Below are 19,230 nucleotides of genomic sequence, written 5' to 3'. Positions count from 1 at the left end.
GCACCAACCCCCTCTCCTGTAATGACAGTACCAATAAATCATGGAGAGAAGCCAGAGAAGTTCTCAGGAACTGACTTTAAAAGATGGCAACAGAAAATGTTGTTCTATCTTACAACTCTGAACCTGGCTCGTTTTCTCCGTGAAGATGCTCCTATCCTGAAAGAGGATGAAACCGACCGGCAAGTGGTTGCTGTGGTTGATGCTTGGAAACATGCTGATTTCCTTCGTCGGAATTACGTCTTGAACGGACTTGACAACACATTATACAACGTCTACAGTCCAATCAAGACAGCAAAGGAACTTTGGGAATTGTTTGAGAAAAAATACAAAACGGAAGATGCCGGCTCAAAGAAATTTGTGGTTGGCAGATTCTTGGATTTTGTAATGGTTGATTCAAAAACTGTGATCAGCCAAGCTCAAGATTTCCAACTCATTCTGCATGACATTCACGCAGAAGACATGTCTCTCAGTGAATCTTTCCAAGTTACAGCCTTAATTGAAAAATTACCAAAAGGCTGGAAGGAGTTCAAGAACTACCTCAAACACAAGTGCAAAGAAATTTCTATGGACGAATTAATTGTGCGTTTGAGAATTGAGGAGGACAACCGCAATTCTGAAAAGCGGGCTGGTAAGCATCCTATGGAGTCTAAGGCAAATGTGGTGGAACATGCTTCAAAAACCAAGAAACGAAAGTCTTCTGGAGAAAGTTCATCACAAGGCTCCAAAGGGGGGATAATAAAAAGTACAAGTTTAATGGCAAATGTTACATCTGTGACAAAGAGGGACATCGGGTCAAAGATTGCCATAGCAAAGGCAAAAGCAAAAGAAGAATAAGTAAGAAGCCTGCTCAAGCCCACATGACTGAAGTGGACAATATTTCCAATGGTATAGATGATATCAATCTTTCTGCAGTTGTTTCCGAGGCAAATCTTGTCGGAAATCCTAAAGAATGGTGGGTAGATACTGGTGCTACTCGCCATATTTGTGCCGACGAAAAGATGTTCACATCTTATTCTATAGTGGACAATGGTGAACAATTCTTTATGGGCAACTCCTCAACTTCCAAAGTTGAAGGACAAGGAAAGATTGTACTCAAGATGACATCTGGAAAGGAACTCACTCTCAACAATGTGCTGCATGTACCGGACATTTGCAAGAATTTAGTTTCCGGATCTTTGTTGAGTAAGAATGGGTTTAGGCTAGTTTTTGAAAGTGAAAAGTTTGTACTTACCAAAAATGGGATGTATGTAGGAAAATGTTACATGTCTAATGACCTTTTCAAGTTAAATGTAATGACCGTCGTACCCTCAGTTATTAATAATACTACATCTTCTTCTTACTTGCTTGAGTGTTCAAATTTATGGCATGGTAGACTAGGACATGTTAATTATGGATCTTTGCGTAGATTACTTAATATGGAATGTTTACCTAAATTTAACATTGATTCAAATCATAAATGTGAAGTTTGCGTCGAGCCAAAATTATCTAAAATTCTTGTTCATTCAATTGAAAGAAGTACGGAACCACTTGAATTAATTCATATTGACATTTGTGATTTTAAATCAATTCAAACTAGAGGTGGGAAAAAGTATTTTATCACTTTTATAGATGACTATACTAGATATAGTTATGTTTATTTAATTCGAACAAAGGATGAAACTTTGAAAATTTTCATTCAATATAAGAATGAAGTTGAAAATCAACTTGGTAAGAAAATCAAGAAACTTAGAAGTGATGGAGGTGGTGAATATGAATTACCTTTTGGTGAGTTTTGTAAAGAACATGGAATAATTCATCAAACCACCGCTCCTTACTCACCTCAGCAAACTGGAATTGCTGAAAGGAAAAATAGGACTTTAAAAGAAATGATGAATGCCATGTTAATCAGTTTTGGATTACCTCAGAATTTGTGAGGGGAAGCAATACTTTCTGCTAATTATATACTTAATAAAGTACCCCGAAAGAAAGTGAATCAAACACCTTATGAATTGTGGCATGGAAGAGTACCATCCTACAAATACTTAAAAGTGTGGGGGTGTTTGGCTAAAGTGGCTATTCCTAATCCTAAAAAGACTAAGATAGGTCCTAAGATCATTGATTGCATTTTCATTGGTTATGCCAAGAATAGTAGTGCTTATCGGTTTTTGATTCATAAATCAGAACATTCTGAAATGCATGTAAATACTATTATTGAATCTCAGAATACATTTTTCTTTGAACATGTATTTCCAAATAAGACTGGACAAGAGATTAGTTACCGTAAAAGATCTCATGATGCTATTACTAGTCAGGATTAAGAACATGATCAAGAACAAGAGTTAGATCAAAATGAGGAAGAGGAACCTAGGTGTAGTAAACGTGCCAGAACCTCAAAATCTTTTGGTCTAGATTTTCTAACATATTTGTTAGAAAATGAGCCTTTAACTTTTAAAGAGGCTATGTCCAATCTTGAGGCTCCTTTATAGAAAGAAGCTGTCAACAGTGAAGTTGAATCCATCTTGCAAAATCACACTTGGGAATTAGTGGACTTGCCACCAGGTTGTAAACCTCTTGGGTACAAGTGGATTTTTAAAAGGAAAATGAAAGTGGATGGATCAATTGACATATACAAGGCAAGACTTGTGGTCACAGGTTTTAGACAAAAAGAAGGTCTTGATTACTTTGACACATACTCACCGGTTACTAGAATAACATCCATTAGAATGTTAATTGCCATTGCATCTTTATACAATTTAGAAATTCATCAAATGGATGTGAAAATCGCTTTTTTAAATAGTGAGTTAGAGGAAGAAATTTACATGGAACAACCAGAAGGTTTTTTTGTTCTAGGAAAAGAAAAGAAAGTGTGTAAATTGGTTAAATCATTATATGGTTTAAAACAAACGCCAAAGCAATGGCATGAGAAATTTGACAAGGCAATGATGTCAAATGGATTCAAAATTAATGAGTGTGACAAATGTGTTTATATTAAAAACACAGACAAAGGTTATGTCATTGTATGTCTTTATGTAGATGATATGCTCATCATAGGTAGTAATAATGACATGATTAAAACTACTAAGAAAATGTCAAATAAACATTTTGACATGAAAGACATGGGCATTACTGATGTAATTCTTGGTATGAAAATTACCAAAACATCAGAAGGATATGCTTTGTCACAATCTCATTACATTGAGAAAATATTTGACAAATTCAGCAAAGATGATGATCATCTTGCTAGAACACTTGTAGATTTTAATTTGTATCTTTCTAAGAATATACAGGAAAGTATTTCTCAATTAGAGTATGCCCAAATTATTGGAAGCTTAATGTACTTGATGAACTGCACTCGCCCAGATATAGCTTATGCAGTAAGTAAATTAAGTAGATATACGAGTAATCCGGGAGTAGAACACTAGAAAGCAATTATAAGGGTTCTGAGATATCTCCGATTTACTCGTAATATTGGGCTTAATTATACTAGATATCCAGCAGTACTTGAAGGATACTGTGATGCAAATTGGATATCGGATACAAGAGACTCAAAGTCCACTAGTGGGTATGTTTTTACTCTTGGTGGGGCGGCTGTATTTTGGAAATCTTCCAAACAAACTTGTATTGCTAGGTCTACTATGGAATCTGAATTCATAGCTTTAGACAAAACAGGAAAAGAGGCAGAATGGTTTCGCCACTTCCTTGAAGATATTCCAATATGGCCAAAACCGGTGCCTGCTATATGCATACATTGTAATAGTCAATCAGCAATTGGTAGAGCACAGAGTCATATGTATAACGGTAAGTCTCGACACATTCGTCGTCGACATAATACCGTAAGACAACTACTCTCTAATGGAATTATGTTCATAGAATATGTTAAGTCTAAAGACAACATAGCGGATCCACTAACCAAAGGGTTAGCAAGAGAGTTAGTTGAGAATTCATCGAGGGGAATGGAACTAAAGCCTATTAAATAAGAGTTACCACAACGGCAACCCAACCTTGTTGACTGGAGATCCCAAGATCTAGGTTCAAAGGGACAACCGAGTTGTGAATGACTCAGAAGGATCACTGGGGAGTTTATCTCCTACCCATTTCTTTGATGAAATAGTGATGTCTGCAGCGGTTTAGGTTAAGTAATACTTTTAATGATTCTTATATCTAGGTAAGCCTAGTGGAGTATGGCAGGAAACTTTTCATAAGAATCACCTATGTGAGCGTGAACTGGGCCGGTTCTATAAGATTTGTGAAGGGCTACAAGTCTTTAGAGCACTCATAAAAGACCAGGTTGTTCAGGGCCAAAATAAACACAATAGTGAGAACTAAACTGTGTCTGGAGATATACTGTGTGAGTTCTATTGTCTTGGTTTACACAAACAGCTGAACAGTTCAAGACATCATGTTCATTGGTTAGCTAGTAAATCCGATAGTATCTCACAAGGGAAGGTTCAACGCCGAAAGCTACCTATCCTTTGCAGAATATTTTCAATTTCTGTACTCTCTGTATTTACATCATGTTATTGCATTTTCTCTCTGTCAATTTCATTCATGTGGGGGATTGTTGGAAAATTTATAAAGAGGTAGTTGTGAATTGAAATAGACTCCATTTTGAATGAAATGGTATAACCTTTCATGGTGTCTTTTTGTATTAAAGGAAGGGTCAAACCTCCATTTGAATGAAATGGTGCAAACCTTTCATGGTGTCTCTTTATTTTAAAGGAAGGGGTATGTCCCTTCTTCATACATTTTCTATTCAAATTGAATAGGTGCCAACAAAACCTATATACAGGCAGCCCCATTCCAATTTTGATTGATTTCCGAAAATTCATTTTCCTTGCCTTCATTTTGCTCTCTTGCGTCCTTTATTCTTCATATTATTTTAGGGTAATTTTCAGAGAGTTAGAACACAGATTTGGTTCACCGAATAAATTGTTTGGAGTGTTACTACAATTTGTGAAGATCATTGTATCCTGGGAGATAGACGCCACATAACCGTAAGCACCGTAGCGGGGCGAATCTGTCTTAAGGGCAGAGTGTCACACACTCGACTTGGTCTTAATTTTAATTCGGTTCGATAAATAAATCCGGTATGTTATTTATTTATTTTGTTTGAATTTATTTCAAGTTATTTTATTTACACAAAAGATTATTCCAACAAAAGTAACTACAAAACAGGAAATATTCTTTCTCGCCATGCTTATCACAGAATGAGATTACATTTATGTGCATGTTTCCACATATCCAACCAATTGACTAGTTCATGCCATTTAGTTACTAGATACAAGAACGACCAATATTCCAGATAAATATCGTTATGCTCGGTGTTATTGAAGTACCGAACCAGCCAAGCCTAAGTAAAAGCTTACAATAATCACTAAGGAAACTCAAAATTAACACACAAAAAACAAAATTTGCAAATCATACTAACCGTGCTGGGTCAAAATCTTGAACTCCAAGGTCCTCATCCCAAAGAAATATATAATCATATTCAGCTACTATGTCCGGATGTAAGAAACGCATGGCAAACCACCTATGCCACCAGATGATCTTTATGGCCTTGTTTGGGAAGTGGCTATTTTAGTAGGTTATTTGACTTTTTGACTATTTTAGTAAGCTATTTTAGTTTTGTATTTGGAAAGATGAGATGAATTTTTAGTTGAGTTGTTGTATTGGAAAGTGTGTTGAAATGATGTTTAAATTTAAAATGACAAATTTATCCCTAAAAATATATTTTTTTAAATTGATATCAAGGGGTAAAATGGTAATTTATTTATTGATGGAACAAGTGTTGTAGCTGACAGTGTAGGCTGTGCCTACACTGCCGGCTATGCAGAATATTTTTTTTTTTTGAAAAAAGTTCCAACAGTGTTGCTTTTGGGCTAATTTCTCAAAATAGGCTATAATAGCCTCATTTTGTGCTTCCCAAACAGCGCCTATATATCCATAGATTACAGATACATATTTTACATGAACACCCCACGTGGAGAGAAATGACTTGTAATTCATCAGGTAATTACCATTTTGTTTGATTCATGACAGATACATGTATGACGCGGCTACTCCACCCTAAATCGCGCCATTCATCCACAACATCATCGTAATGAAAAAGCATCACTACAAAACCATTTGCCAGAAACTGCAACAAAATGGTAGATGTTAGTCATAAATACAACCAGCAAAAGTCTGTGAGGTAGGAAGCCAATAGAGAGATATAGGCCTGCCACCTTTTCAACAACTTGTTTCACTATTTGTTTCTGCTTTATTCCAACTGCAATGGCCAATAAATTTACTGAAGGCTTTGAAGTGATCTGATTCAAAAAATACTAAAATAAGTATAAAGAAAATGAAAAGATAAGAAAGTTTTTGATTTATTTGAACCAAATAAAACTATCAGTGTCAAGAAGAAACATTTTCTTTTGCTTTCTCATTTGAATTTGCTTTTTTATTTTTTTTTTTAATACGTAAGATTTGAAAATAAAACCTACACCAACCCCACCCTTTAAGGCCCAGAAGTGCTCAGGAGGATTTATACAGAAAATTTTCTCAAGTCAGGCCAGTAATTCACGAGTCATGCTCTGCAAATGCTTAATAAAGAAAAAGAATAAACAATCCTCTAAAAACTTGCAAAATAAATTTTGATAACCATTACATGTAGAAAATCTTAAACTAGTAGTAAAATTTAAGCTTTCATTCTGACATTCATTGAGATATCCAGCTGCTGTTTCACATACATTTTCTGCAACAGGACCCCATAAAGGGCGCATTTCCAAGTTAGAATTTCTGGGAATGCCTCACTGCCAACAGGCCTGCATTGATTCTAAAAGCTAAAGGGAATAAATTTAAAAGCTGGGACATAAAAAAAATATATATACCAAAGAACTTACAAGCAAAACAGCAAGTACACTTTGTGAAAGAGATTAACCTTGCATTTATTAGATTGTGTGTCCTGCCTTGTGTGATTCATTTCCTCCCCTAGTGATATCTGAACAAGCTGCTGTCAGATTTATTCCTTGTCAATTATTTGTACATTGAAACTTTCAGACATATTTGCTTCGATTGAGAGATGTTCAAGCAAATATAAAGTACGCCCCAAAAACAGATTCTCAAACACACTTGAGTAAAATTTCCAACAGACTTGTTTGTCCACAAAAAGAAAAAGAAAGGGGAAAATAGTCAGTTGTCCACAAAATCTAATGGGAAAATAACCATTAGTCATGTCTAACTTTGTGAAAATATAATTGAGGTAACCTTAATAGGATAATTACGAAACAAGTAATGGTAGCCATGAAAAATAAAATAGGGAGTAAAAGTTTCTCAAAAATTCAAGTAGGGTAATAACCCAAACCACTTCAGTCACCGCATCAACAATAAGGATACACAACTGTTTAACTTGAATTTCTAGGATATGCAATTGTTCAAAAAATGAAATAAGGATACACAACTGCGTAACCTGAATTTCTAGGATATATGCAATTGTTAAAAATGATACGAAGTAATATTTATAGGATGTGCACTTAGTTTGTTAAGGATAGCACTTGCCGGAGATAGTCAAGGATATGCATCTGGAACATCATTTTCAATATGGGATTGCTTATAGGGATTATAGAAGTTTAAAAAAATTTATCCACCACATTGGCAAAAATGTTTTCTGAAAGGGACAAACCTTATTGCATTCAAAAGATTGTCTATTTTGCCTTGTATTATTCATTTTCCATGTTGGTAAGATCTGCATAAACAGTAACAAAAATTATTCATCGTCTGTTACAAGATAACTGAAACTTCTTAGAGAAAATCTTAAACAAGACTCATATATTATGCATTCACTTCTGCAAAGTAAATGATTATAAGGGTTCGTTTGGAAAGTGAGTTGGCTTTTTGACTTTTTGGCTTTTTTGACTATTTTAGCCTGGGGCTAAAAAGCCTAGTTTGGAGAAATAGCCATTGAAGCAATGATATGTACTCCTCTGTAACTTTTTGCAAGGAATGCACTCCCAATGAAGTAAGCACCACAAATCAATGAAGCAGTAATGAAGAGAGTGAAGAGACAAGATTTACTCTTTGGATCCAACAGTAGAGAAAACCTGCAAAGATAATAAAAAATAAATAAGAATAGGAAAAAATTTTGTATAATAAAATGTAGTAATAATAATTCAGATTGATATAGCATGATCCTTTTACTGTCTTTAGTGAGCAAATATTAGTGAGATGTCCCCGTTTCACACTATTGTTACTATGGAAGCATATCACTTATTTTAGATGGAAAGAACAATACAACAATAAACGGAAAAAGACAAAAACTCCATTTTTTGCTATTTCTAAATTATTTTAGAAGCTCAATTAGGTGTGTCCTACAAACAAATTTTTAAGGTGAACAATTGCACAAGTGTGTTTCTTTATAAGTTCCAGTTACTTTTTATTCACTTCAATTCCCCGTTTAATAGTTTATTTTAATTTTGTTAACTAATATCTGTTATACTATCTCTTCTTGTTCCTAGCTTCTATTTTCATTATCGAAAAAATGTCAGATGCACCAAAAACTCATTTGCCAGCATTTTTGTTAGTCAACTATTAGAAACAAAACATAAGCTTCCACAAGTTCATCCAAACAGATCACAATTAAGTGAGACAAACCACGGTAGGGTTTGCACCGAGTAATCTATTCTTGGAGTGAGAAAGAGAGCATGTTGACCTTAAGAGTAGGAGCATCTAGATATACACACAAATATATATATAGATATATAAAATGAGATTTTTATGCATCAATTGTTATTATTAGGATAATATACTTAGTATGAATTCAAGCATGTGTCATTTATATTTAAATAAACCAGGGAACATGTGTCTAATTTTTCTTAAAATATAATTGACTTCAAAAGCAACTTGAAATGTTCGCCTGAGGATAATGTTTGAAGCTGCAGAGTGGGTCTAACCTTTGTGGCCGCAACTTATACTATTATGTTAAATACCATGAATACAGAGAAGTGCCAGTTTTTATTTGTGACAATGTTAATTCATCTTGAATCCACTGATTGCCTCATATGAATTTGTTTACATCAGTTTGCAAATTTCCAACAATTTCACCTCAATTTGCCAATTCGCAAATTAGAGCACAATTATGTATACATTTGTAAATCCAATGAAGTGTCCAACAAAAAAATTTGAAATATGTACAAAATGGTAAACAAGACAAAAGGTTTTAGTGTACTGCTCATAAGACATCTAAAAGTTCACTGTATGCATATACGAAGACCTCCAAATCACCCGAACTCAGAACGAAAAAGGGGGGAGGGGAAGAGAAAGAGGTTCTTCCGGACCTTTGTTGCCAGAAATTTAGAAGGAAACAGAGAGCAATTAAAGATTTAGGTTTGGGTTCTCTCATGTTCAAATTTGAACTTGAGAAAAATTGAGGGGATTGTGGGGTCATCATGGGTCTTGTCTCGATTATCTAAATTGTTCATTTTGTCAGACACTCAATATATTTGATCGACCCGATAATTATAACCTTTTTATTTTATTGCTTTTAGTTTTAAAAAAAATTAAAATTCGATGACGTGTATATTTTTAAAAATAAACCATTCCTTTTTTTGGAGGCAAATACAATAATAAAATAAAAAGATTACCATTATCGAATGGACTTAATTTTTTCATAGATGATATACACGGATGATTCAACAAAATGAACGGTTTGGTTCATTGAAATGGGCCGTGGTAGGTCCGCAGGCCCCTAATTTGAATTCGAGAGAAGTCTAACCTAAATATTTAAAAGTAAGAATTTCTAGGATTGGAACCAAGCAGAACAAAATTGCAAAATTGAGTGTATATACACTCTTTTTTCTTACCAGGTAAGCAAGGTTTGATAACCAAACCGATTTCCAAAGAAAAAAACAAAACCTGAACATCTGGCAAGATAATAGCACAGGCTCAGCTCAGTGCAATAAATTTCAAATGTTTGGGGTATCAAATTATGGGTTTTTTAGCTTTATTTTTTCCTTTCCTTTTCCTCTGTTATTCTCAGCATCCAAACAGACCATGAAGCAACTTGAAACACACACACAATACAAACAAATACCAATACCAATCTGTATATATGAACTTATGACCAATCAAATTAAACCCATTCCAAAAATAACAATCACAAAAAACAAAACAAAAACATAGAAATAGTGAATAGAGAGAAACTTACAGGATGGAATGACTTCACGTTGCATGAACTTGCCAAAAGAACATCCAAAGGGTGTCTGAAAAGGAGATGATTGAAAGAAAAAAAGCTTTTTGAAGGAAAGGGAAAGTATGTATATCTATCTATCCATCCATCTATACTTTTGGTTCCGTTTGATAGAGTTTTGTAAATATGATTTGAGAATATGAGTTGTGTTTTGAGTTTGTGAGTTGTGAAATTATAATTTGAGTGTATAAAATTTGTTTGATTATAATTTTTGAATAGAGTGTTGAATTGAGTTTTAAATTGAGTGTGGAATTGAGTTTTGAAAGTTTGATTTGACATGTGAAGTAAGAAAATTTGTTTGGTTATGAGTTTTGAAAAGAATTTTCAAAATTTAATTCAAATTATTATAACTCATAATAAAACACACTACTTTCACTCATAACAAAAAATCGTAACATATTTAAATATTAAAATATTTAAAATCTTAACAAAATTAAAATATTAAAATATTTAAAAAATTAAAATATTGATTTAAATTGAGTTTTGAAAAGAGTTTTGAATTATGTGTTTGGTTATGAGTTTTGAAAAGTAATGATTATGTTTTGAATTGAATTTTGAGAAATGGATGTAAAATTATAATTTGAAAGCTCCAAACAAACAACACATTCAAATCAATCGGTGGAACTATATTTTGAGAGGCTTACCAAACGGGCCCGATGTTTTAAACTACTGTAGACGCGCCCTTGGGCTTCATGCTACAGTTCGGACTCAAATGTCACGGTTCTTAATCTGATCTCGCAAAGTGTAATGCAAGACTGATAAATCACCAAATAGTCCAAATCTGGCAAATCGTTTTGGAAAATTGATTTTTAAGAAAGAAGTGCCAAACATGGACTGCTTTGCCAGATATAGAGTCACCACCTAAATATTTATTTTGGGGGAATTTAGGAAACCCTGACTCGTGCCTAAGGCCACGTGTCCGTTATCAGCAAAGTTGCCTCAGCTCGGAAACTTAGGTACGATTGGGGAAGGTCATGCAATGAGCACCCCTGCTCACCCGATCAAAGATCGGCCTGTACTAAGCATGATATCTTATTTTTGAAAACATATGCGTTCTTATTCCGGTTATTAGCTAGAATTTACTCTGTGATGCGCACAACACACAAATATAGACTAGATCACCTAATTTGAAACAAAGCATTGCATATCCATTTGTTTGGAAAATGGTTTGAAGTTTGCTACTCGCAAGTAGGCTAAACACATGGATTTCAATGAATCGTTCCAACTCAAGTAATCCAACCTCCACTCACAGGCATTTAGGCAGTTATATCACATAAGCAATTAGCCTCATGGCAAGCATGCTGTCATGTTAACACTCACACGTATGCAAGATGCTAAAGCATAAACACTCACAGTGTACTCCGAGCCAAGATAGAGAACTAGTTAGAAATCAATGCATGACCCTAGTTCATGTTAAGATGGCTAATGCAACACATGCAAAATGTAACTAGAAATAGGCTCGGCTATTCTAAGATGACATATGAGATGCGACAAATCGATACATGTATTCAAATAGAAATTGAAATACAATGCAGTTAGTATGATGCGCCGAGCCCGGTGTATGCAATACAGATGAATGATGCGAACACGCATAGCATAAGGATGCTAAATTAAATATGCCCTAAAACTAACCATCATAAGCAGTTAAGTAAAAGAGAGAAAGAAATGAGAGTTAGAAGACATGCATCACACACACGCACACTTATTACAAGATTGTGCCCTCTCTACGGAAGGACCAAAAGAATAATACAAATCATCTAATTAACTAATAAGCTAATTAATTAATTACACAACCAAATCAAAATAAATAACTATTCTAAGTTATTTAAAGCACTGAAATGGCCTTGAGACGAGAGATGAATGCATGCTCGGACGGCTTCGCTTGAAAATCCATCGTCATGCTTCATGTTGCCTCTGTTTGTACTGCACTGTACCTCTAAAAATTGTGCTAACTTCTGTGACACTTTTGAACCATCTTGTGTACACTGTGGGAGGTCATCGACCAAGAGATGATGCCATCGACCAAGATAGGAAGGTCATCAACCAAATATAAGGCTCTCGGCCAAATGTTTATTGCCAATCGGCACTGAATATGGTCGATCGACCATCTTTTCTTGTGAAAAGCTCCTGTTGCTGCAGCAGAGGACAAACAGAGCATGTCAATACATTTACAAGACAATGTCTGCACAACTACACCCCTTATCATGTTTAAGACTCAAAGGTGTGTAGTTCTCGACCCTCGAACCACCAATTACGCATTCCAATGCATGATGGCCAAATGAGTCAAGTGTGCAATTCAATATCAAATGAAATGCACAAAAATACATAAGGGGCCCCAACCTCTATCATGCTTGATCAAGAGGCAAGGGATGCACACACAATGCAATGCAACCTAAGCATGCAAGCAAGCTAATGCAACATGAGCATGCAAGCAAGCGATATGCAACCTAAGCATGCAAAAATGCATGCATACAATGTAATAGGCATGCGACAACAATACCAATAACAAACATGCAACAACATGTGATCTAACAAGTATGCAAGATGGATGAGCAGGCAACAACATGTCAATTAGCAAGCATGCAACAAGCATGTAAGCATAATGTAATAGGACTAGCATGCCACAACATGCAAGGAAACTAATATGCAACAACATATAATGTACCAAGTATGCAATAAGCATGCGACAACATGCGAGGTAAACATGCAACAACATGCAAAAGGATGGACTTAAACTAAAGTGGAAAGCTCTTAAATATGCCCAAATCAGTGGCCAAAATGCTATAAAAATGAAAACAAAGGTACATACAAACATGCATGCCAATTGGCCTATCACATAAGCATAGGAGAGCAACTTTCAAGAACACTTAAAAGAGGACAAATATGGACATGTGACAGACATTGTAAGCTTTGAAATCATGTTAGGAAAGGTGTCAAACCAACCAAACAAAGCAAGCAAGTCATGCGAGAAGGCTTAAAGCTTGAAACTAGCCAAGGGGCTCAAACCAAGGATATGCAAAATCTGAAGCAAATGACAAGTATAATCCAAAACAGTCCTAGATCATGCCAAAATGAGCCTAAAACATGCAAGGACCAAAGCCAAAATAAGCTAGAACAAAGGGCCGAAAGCATGAGGCATGCAAGGCTACAAAAGAGATGTTACACTACACCTATCAAAACTAAACATGGCATGACTTAAGCAATGAAAAATAGAGTTATGGTATGGCAAAAAAAGACCAAAAACTCACTTAGATGGCATCCTAAAGACCTAAACATGATGGCACACACAATGACCCATTCATGAGGCATAAAACATCAACTCTTTAAAGCATTAAAGGAGTGACAAGTGCAAGTGTTTGAGCATGAAACATAGACTGAAATAATATAACAAATTATGCCAAATCATTGAAATAGTCCAAGTAAAGTATGCTAGTGACTTGGACACTTAAGGCTAACAAGCTAGAATGCCTTATGGCTATACAAAGCATGGCATATATGGTCAAAACAACTCAAATCAGAGTTTAAGCATGTTGCAACAAGGCTAAAAGTTTCATAGAGTCGAGCCAAAATCATGTTAGAAACATGGCTTAAAGCATGATGCATGTTAAGGCAAATGAAAGGATTGCAAGGCAAGTACATGAAGCATACATGGTATGTCCAAACCAAGTCAAAAAAGTGTTATATCATGGAAAAACAAAGCCTAATACATACTGAAATGAAGCTAAAACAAGTCAAGCAAACATGCTACCAATATAAGCCATTTATACTAGCATACAAGACAACAAGGAGAGGGGATGACCCTCTCCTATTTAGGACTCTAAAATCACCTTTCACCACTGAAAATCCTCTGGATTTCAATGGTAGAAAGGTCATGCAAAGCCAAGAACAAGAGCCAAAAGGGATGGCCTAAAATAAGGCCAAACAAGGCCTAAGAGGGGGTAAACAACCCCAAACCAAAAAATGACCTTAAACAAATGTCTAAAGCAAGTAAAAATAGAACTTTTATCAGTTAAGAGCTAAGCTTAAAACAATAAGCAAGAAGGGATAAAAGCTTAAGCAAGAATGGGATATTAAAAGCAAGTTTGCTCACCCTTGAAGAACCTCTTCAAGAACACCACTCCAGCAACTTTCTCTGATCAAAATCACCTCAAGAACCCTAACACCAACTCCCTAGCACCTCAGCAACCAAGGATGGCGTATTGCTAGGTGTTTGTGTGCAATAGTGAGAACAAAACACCCTTTAGAGCATAAAAACACACACAAAGATGTAAAAAGAGGGAAATACAGATATAGATGGATACAACTTCTCTAACCCTATTTTTCAGAACCTCTGAGAAGGGAGGAGGAGCTCCCTTCTTATAGAATTCCAAATTCTAAAACTTCCTAAGCAAGCTAAACAAGGGACAAATATGGAGGAGGGGAATTGTGGATGCCAACTGTGACAGTTGGCATAAAATATCTGCATAAAGCAGATGAACAGGGCTCGGCCAGAAAATATGGCTGATCGGCCAACATAAGGGCCGACCGACCAAAAAAAGTGCCGATCGGCCAACACTTTTGGCCGATGGCAAGAAAACAAAGTCGATGGCTTCATGTCTTGGCCGATGGGTTGAGGGGATGGCCAATAAGCCACCCTCTTCCCTCAGAAGCAAAAACACAAGTGCTTGGTCCACAACCAAGCACAAAACAGTCAAGTTGAGAGATCTTGAGATAAGGCGCGCTGCCGAGACCTCTGAGAACTCAAAACGAACACGAGCATGGATGGTCATCGAGTGTTCAAACGATGACGTCCAAGTCTTGAGGACGGTCAAAAATGAGGTGTCTATAACTACTTTTCTTGGAAAATGGGCCCGACGTTTTAAGCTTGTTTGAAAGATCGCAGAAGTATAAATAGGCAAGAAGGAGGCTGGATTAGGGTTCTGAAATTAATTCCAAGAAGAGAGAGAGGCTAGGGTTTGGAGGAAAATGAGGATTCTGAAGCTTTCAAGACAACTTCCATGGGAGCTTCCATCTCTCCTGTCTCTTCCACCTCTTCCCACTCTTCCATGAGTGACTAGGTTATTCTTTTCTAGGGTTTTGATGAAACCCTAGCCATGTAATTAGGTTTTCTTTTCGATTTTTAATTATGTAAAGGTTTGAACAATTGTATGGTGTTTTAGAAGTTTTATATATATTTTTTCCATTATCTCTTCAAGTATTCAATTTTCTGTGATTGTTGAATGTTTCCCATACAATAGTTTTCTATTCTTTTACATTCAAGGTATGAGACGAACCATACTATAAGGGACGAGTCATGTCACTACCCTAGTTTAGAGTGAACAATTCGTACTACTTGAGATGATTCGTGCCCGTACATTGAACGTGATGATTTTCTTGCTAAATGCTTTGAACTTGTAGTTGCGAGGCATTATTCCGTTCGAACCGTAATATAATTGATTTTAATTTGAAACCCTATTTACGTAACTAGTGGTGAACTCATTGCCCTAGGTTTTTCCCCAAATCAGTAAATTCATCCTTAGTTATAATTGCTAGTTTATTCGCTTTAATTATTATTGGTTTATGAATCCCTCAACCGTTTTATCAAAATTAATTTAAGAATTTAGCATTTAAATTAGTTCAATTTCACAATTGTCCCTGTGGATCGATACCTGGACTTGCCATTATTTTGAAAAAATTTGGTATAGTTTAGTGTTTATATTTGGTGTCTGTAACGACCCATGTTAAAACCTCAACATCCTCAGTTAACTAGACAATGAGGCTTTTGTGAGGGCTAAGGTTTCATTGGCCTTCTTTGAACTCAGATCTTCCTTATCACTAGCCTCTTTGTTTATTAGAATAATCGAATAGTAATGCTAAATATTTTGGGTTGAAAGGAATGACAAAGAAAACTTCTCTTCACTCCTTTCCATTCCTTTTTTTTTTTTTATTTAATCTTCTCATTCGTTTGAAAATTTGCTTGCTTTACAGACTAGTATTTTTACACCTATGTTTGGATTATAAATTTAAATAAAAATTTAAAAAATGCAAATAAAAAATATGCTTAATTTTTTACAAAGATATATATGTATATACTAGCGACTGGGCACACGCAATTCGTGTGCAAAACTCATTTGGAGTTATAATATAAAATTTATACTTTTTTCTAATAATGCACACAAATGTGATGGTGCGAAACTGTTCAACGAAGCCTATACGAATACGAACAATAGAATATTTTTTGCTTCGCCATTTAAAAATAATAATATTTGAAGACATAAAATTAAACAAATAAACAAACCAATTTTATTGAAAACATAATATTTTTATTTTTATTTTTTTCAAAACACACACACAAAATTAACCAACCAAACAAATCAATTTTTTCAAAACATAAATTATAAACACACAAACACAAAATTAAGAACATTGATTTTTAAAAATAAAACACACACACACACAAACAAACCAACCAAATTTTCAAAAATTGAATTTATACACAAAAACAAACAAAAGCTTTAAAAAGTTAAGCAGGAAAAAAGCCCAAACTTTTTAAGTCTAAGTCTAAAAAATTACACATATTTTTTGCTTCGCAATTAAAAAAAAAAATAAATATAAAATTAAGCGCACGAAACAGAAAAAAATACAAATCCAAAACACATAGTACAACGTATTTTTTGTTTTTTTAATAAGAAAACACACACAAAAACTAACAAACCAAATTTAAAAAAAAAAAATTGAATTTATACACAAAAACGAACAAAAGCTTTAAAAAGTGAAAGAAAAAATCTCAAACTGTTTAAGTTTAAGTCTAAACAATTGCACACATTTTATGCTTTGCAATTTGTAGAAAAAAAATGAATATAAATATATAGAAGCACACAAAATAGTAAAGTACATACCCAAGACATTTAGAACACTCATAGTTAAAAAGATTTGATAGATATAAAGAAAATAAACAGTACAGATTTGATATACATAAAGAAAATTAACAATTTAAAAATAAAATCACAACAATTAAATGCACTTATATACAATTTTTGCTAAAATTCCACACCTGGGCCAAATTGAAACATAGAATCCTAAAAAAAATTGAGTTCAGAAAATAGGGGAAACAAACAAAAGTGAAACAGGGAAAGAAATATACAAAATAGAAAACAAACCAAAGATTAACAAATTGAAATAGGGGATAACAACTAAATTGCACCAACTTGAATAGAAAAATATAAAAACATAAAAATACAAAGCTCTCTATATTTTCTTATGCTTTTTTTTTTAATGAAGAAAATAAAAATATAACTAACAATATTACAATTACACTGTAAGATAGGCAACATATATATACACTTTAGATAACTACTTTACAAACTTTAAGTATAAGATTGCAATGTTGTTGAATAGTCTCCTCCAAAAAAAAAAAAAAAAATCTGCACAGTGAATAGTTTTGACTTCAGTGACCACCCCTCCCAGCATTTTCTAATATGATGGTGAAACCATCTAGAGGCTTGTACATATTTGACTACTTTGAAAATTTATTTGTTTCGGCAATGTTTCTCAATATGACTACTTTGAAAATTTATTTGTTTCGGCAATGTTTCTCAATGACTACTTTGTTTCTTATGTTGTCACGTGACAACTTTTTTTATTTAAAATAAAAAAAATTAAAATAAAAAAAAATTAGATAAATAAGTGGAGGGACTTGAATCTTAAACTTATGTCAAATGAATAAGATTCTTACCATTTGATTAGTCCATAATATATAATATGTTGGAGATCACCCCATGTAAGAAGTGATCTCTTCTCCATGTGAAGCCAACACAGCAACACAGCCTGCCAACCAACAACACAGCTTGCTAACCGACAAGTCACAAAGGTGGACGGCCACTTTTGTGAAGGAACAAGCTGGCCATGTGCAAGGCTAGCCAACCTCTCCACCTTCTGTTGAGTGTATAAATAGAGAGGCCAAGGAAAGAGTTGGATAGAGAAAAACTATCAGAGTGTATTGTCTCCTTTGTAATTCTTCAATTTCTCTCCATACAGTAAAATTCGCTGCCCGTGGATGTAGGCGACTTGCCGAACCATGTTAAAACTCTTGTGTTATTGCTTGTTTGTGTTTCCTGGTGTGCCCTCGATCCCCAACAATTGGTATCAGACCCCGGGTGGTGAAAAATCAAATTTTTTCCGAAAGTGCCCAGACTTCGAAGTGACTGAAATCTACTTTCGAGCATACCAGGAGGAAGCTCTAGAGAAGAGGAGTCTGGAACTGCAAACAACAATCCAAAAGGACCATCCATGCCCTTTCACGCGCCGATAGAAACAAGCACGTGAATCCCACGTGCACTACACACCCTATGCCCCGGCGAGAGGATGAAGACGAGTGGAACGCGCGTAGTTCTAACGTCAGGCTGACATCATCCCGAGTCGAGCCGAGCCGTCAAGCCGAACAGGAGCCATTGACCGCCGCTGATCAAGCTGAGCTGGCGTCGAGCCACGAAGCCGCGTTCTCGAGCCGTTGACCAGTTCTAAGCCGCGTTGACCACGCTACCAAGCCGCACCGTTGAGCCGCGCCGCGCCAGAAGCCAAGCCGTTGACCGCGCCAATTGACTAGCCGTGCCAAAGTAATTATCCGATGCATCTCAAACGTACCAGATTCTGCAGATCTGAACCGTCCAAACTGTTTTGGCTTGATCTGAGTCATTCGGAGTCCATTTTTGACGATCCAATAGTACTTTCCAATTATATGGAGTATTCCCGACACATCCGTACGGTTATTTTTTTGAATCGGAGTTTCTAAAAAAAAAAAAGTCTAAATGGTAGAATCTACAGAGAGGAGATTAGCCGAGTCTACAAGCAGCCCCGTGGCTACAAACAACTCTGGGTATTGGATCCCAGTGTCCCATGCTAAGTTTGGGGTAGAAAAGTTTGATGGAAGTAGCAACTTCGGCATGTAGAGATGCGAAGTTAAAGATATGCTTGTCCAGATGAACCTACACTTCACTCTGGGAGACAAACTAGATAACCTGGACGGGATAGAATGGGAGAAAGTGAAT

General features: G+C 35.3%; 1 protein-coding gene across 1 annotated transcript; it reads right to left on the bottom strand.

Annotated features, from left to right (window-relative positions):
* Positions 1-5,992: 5,992 nt before the first annotated feature.
* On the bottom strand, positions 5,993-18,474 carry LOC114290615 (uncharacterized). The gene is made up of 7 exons (XM_082910164.1): positions 18,411-18,474; positions 17,959-18,010; positions 7,940-8,060; positions 7,643-7,705; positions 6,677-6,796; positions 6,204-6,287; positions 5,993-6,115 (listed from the first exon to the last, which is right to left on the bottom strand). The coding sequence occupies exons 1-7, from the start codon at positions 18,472-18,474 to the stop codon at positions 5,993-5,995; spliced, it is 627 nt and encodes a 208-aa protein (XP_082766290.1).
* Positions 18,475-19,230: the final 756 nt, after the last annotated feature.

Source organism: Camellia sinensis, chromosome 2 (assembly GCF_055761805.1).
Source record: "Camellia sinensis isolate YWXY chromosome 2, ASM5576180v1, whole genome shotgun sequence".
Classification (NCBI taxonomy): domain Eukaryota; kingdom Viridiplantae; phylum Streptophyta; class Magnoliopsida; order Ericales; family Theaceae; genus Camellia; species Camellia sinensis.
Note: the sequence above shows the minus strand (reverse complement) of the source record. Positions and strands in the feature narration are given on the sequence as shown.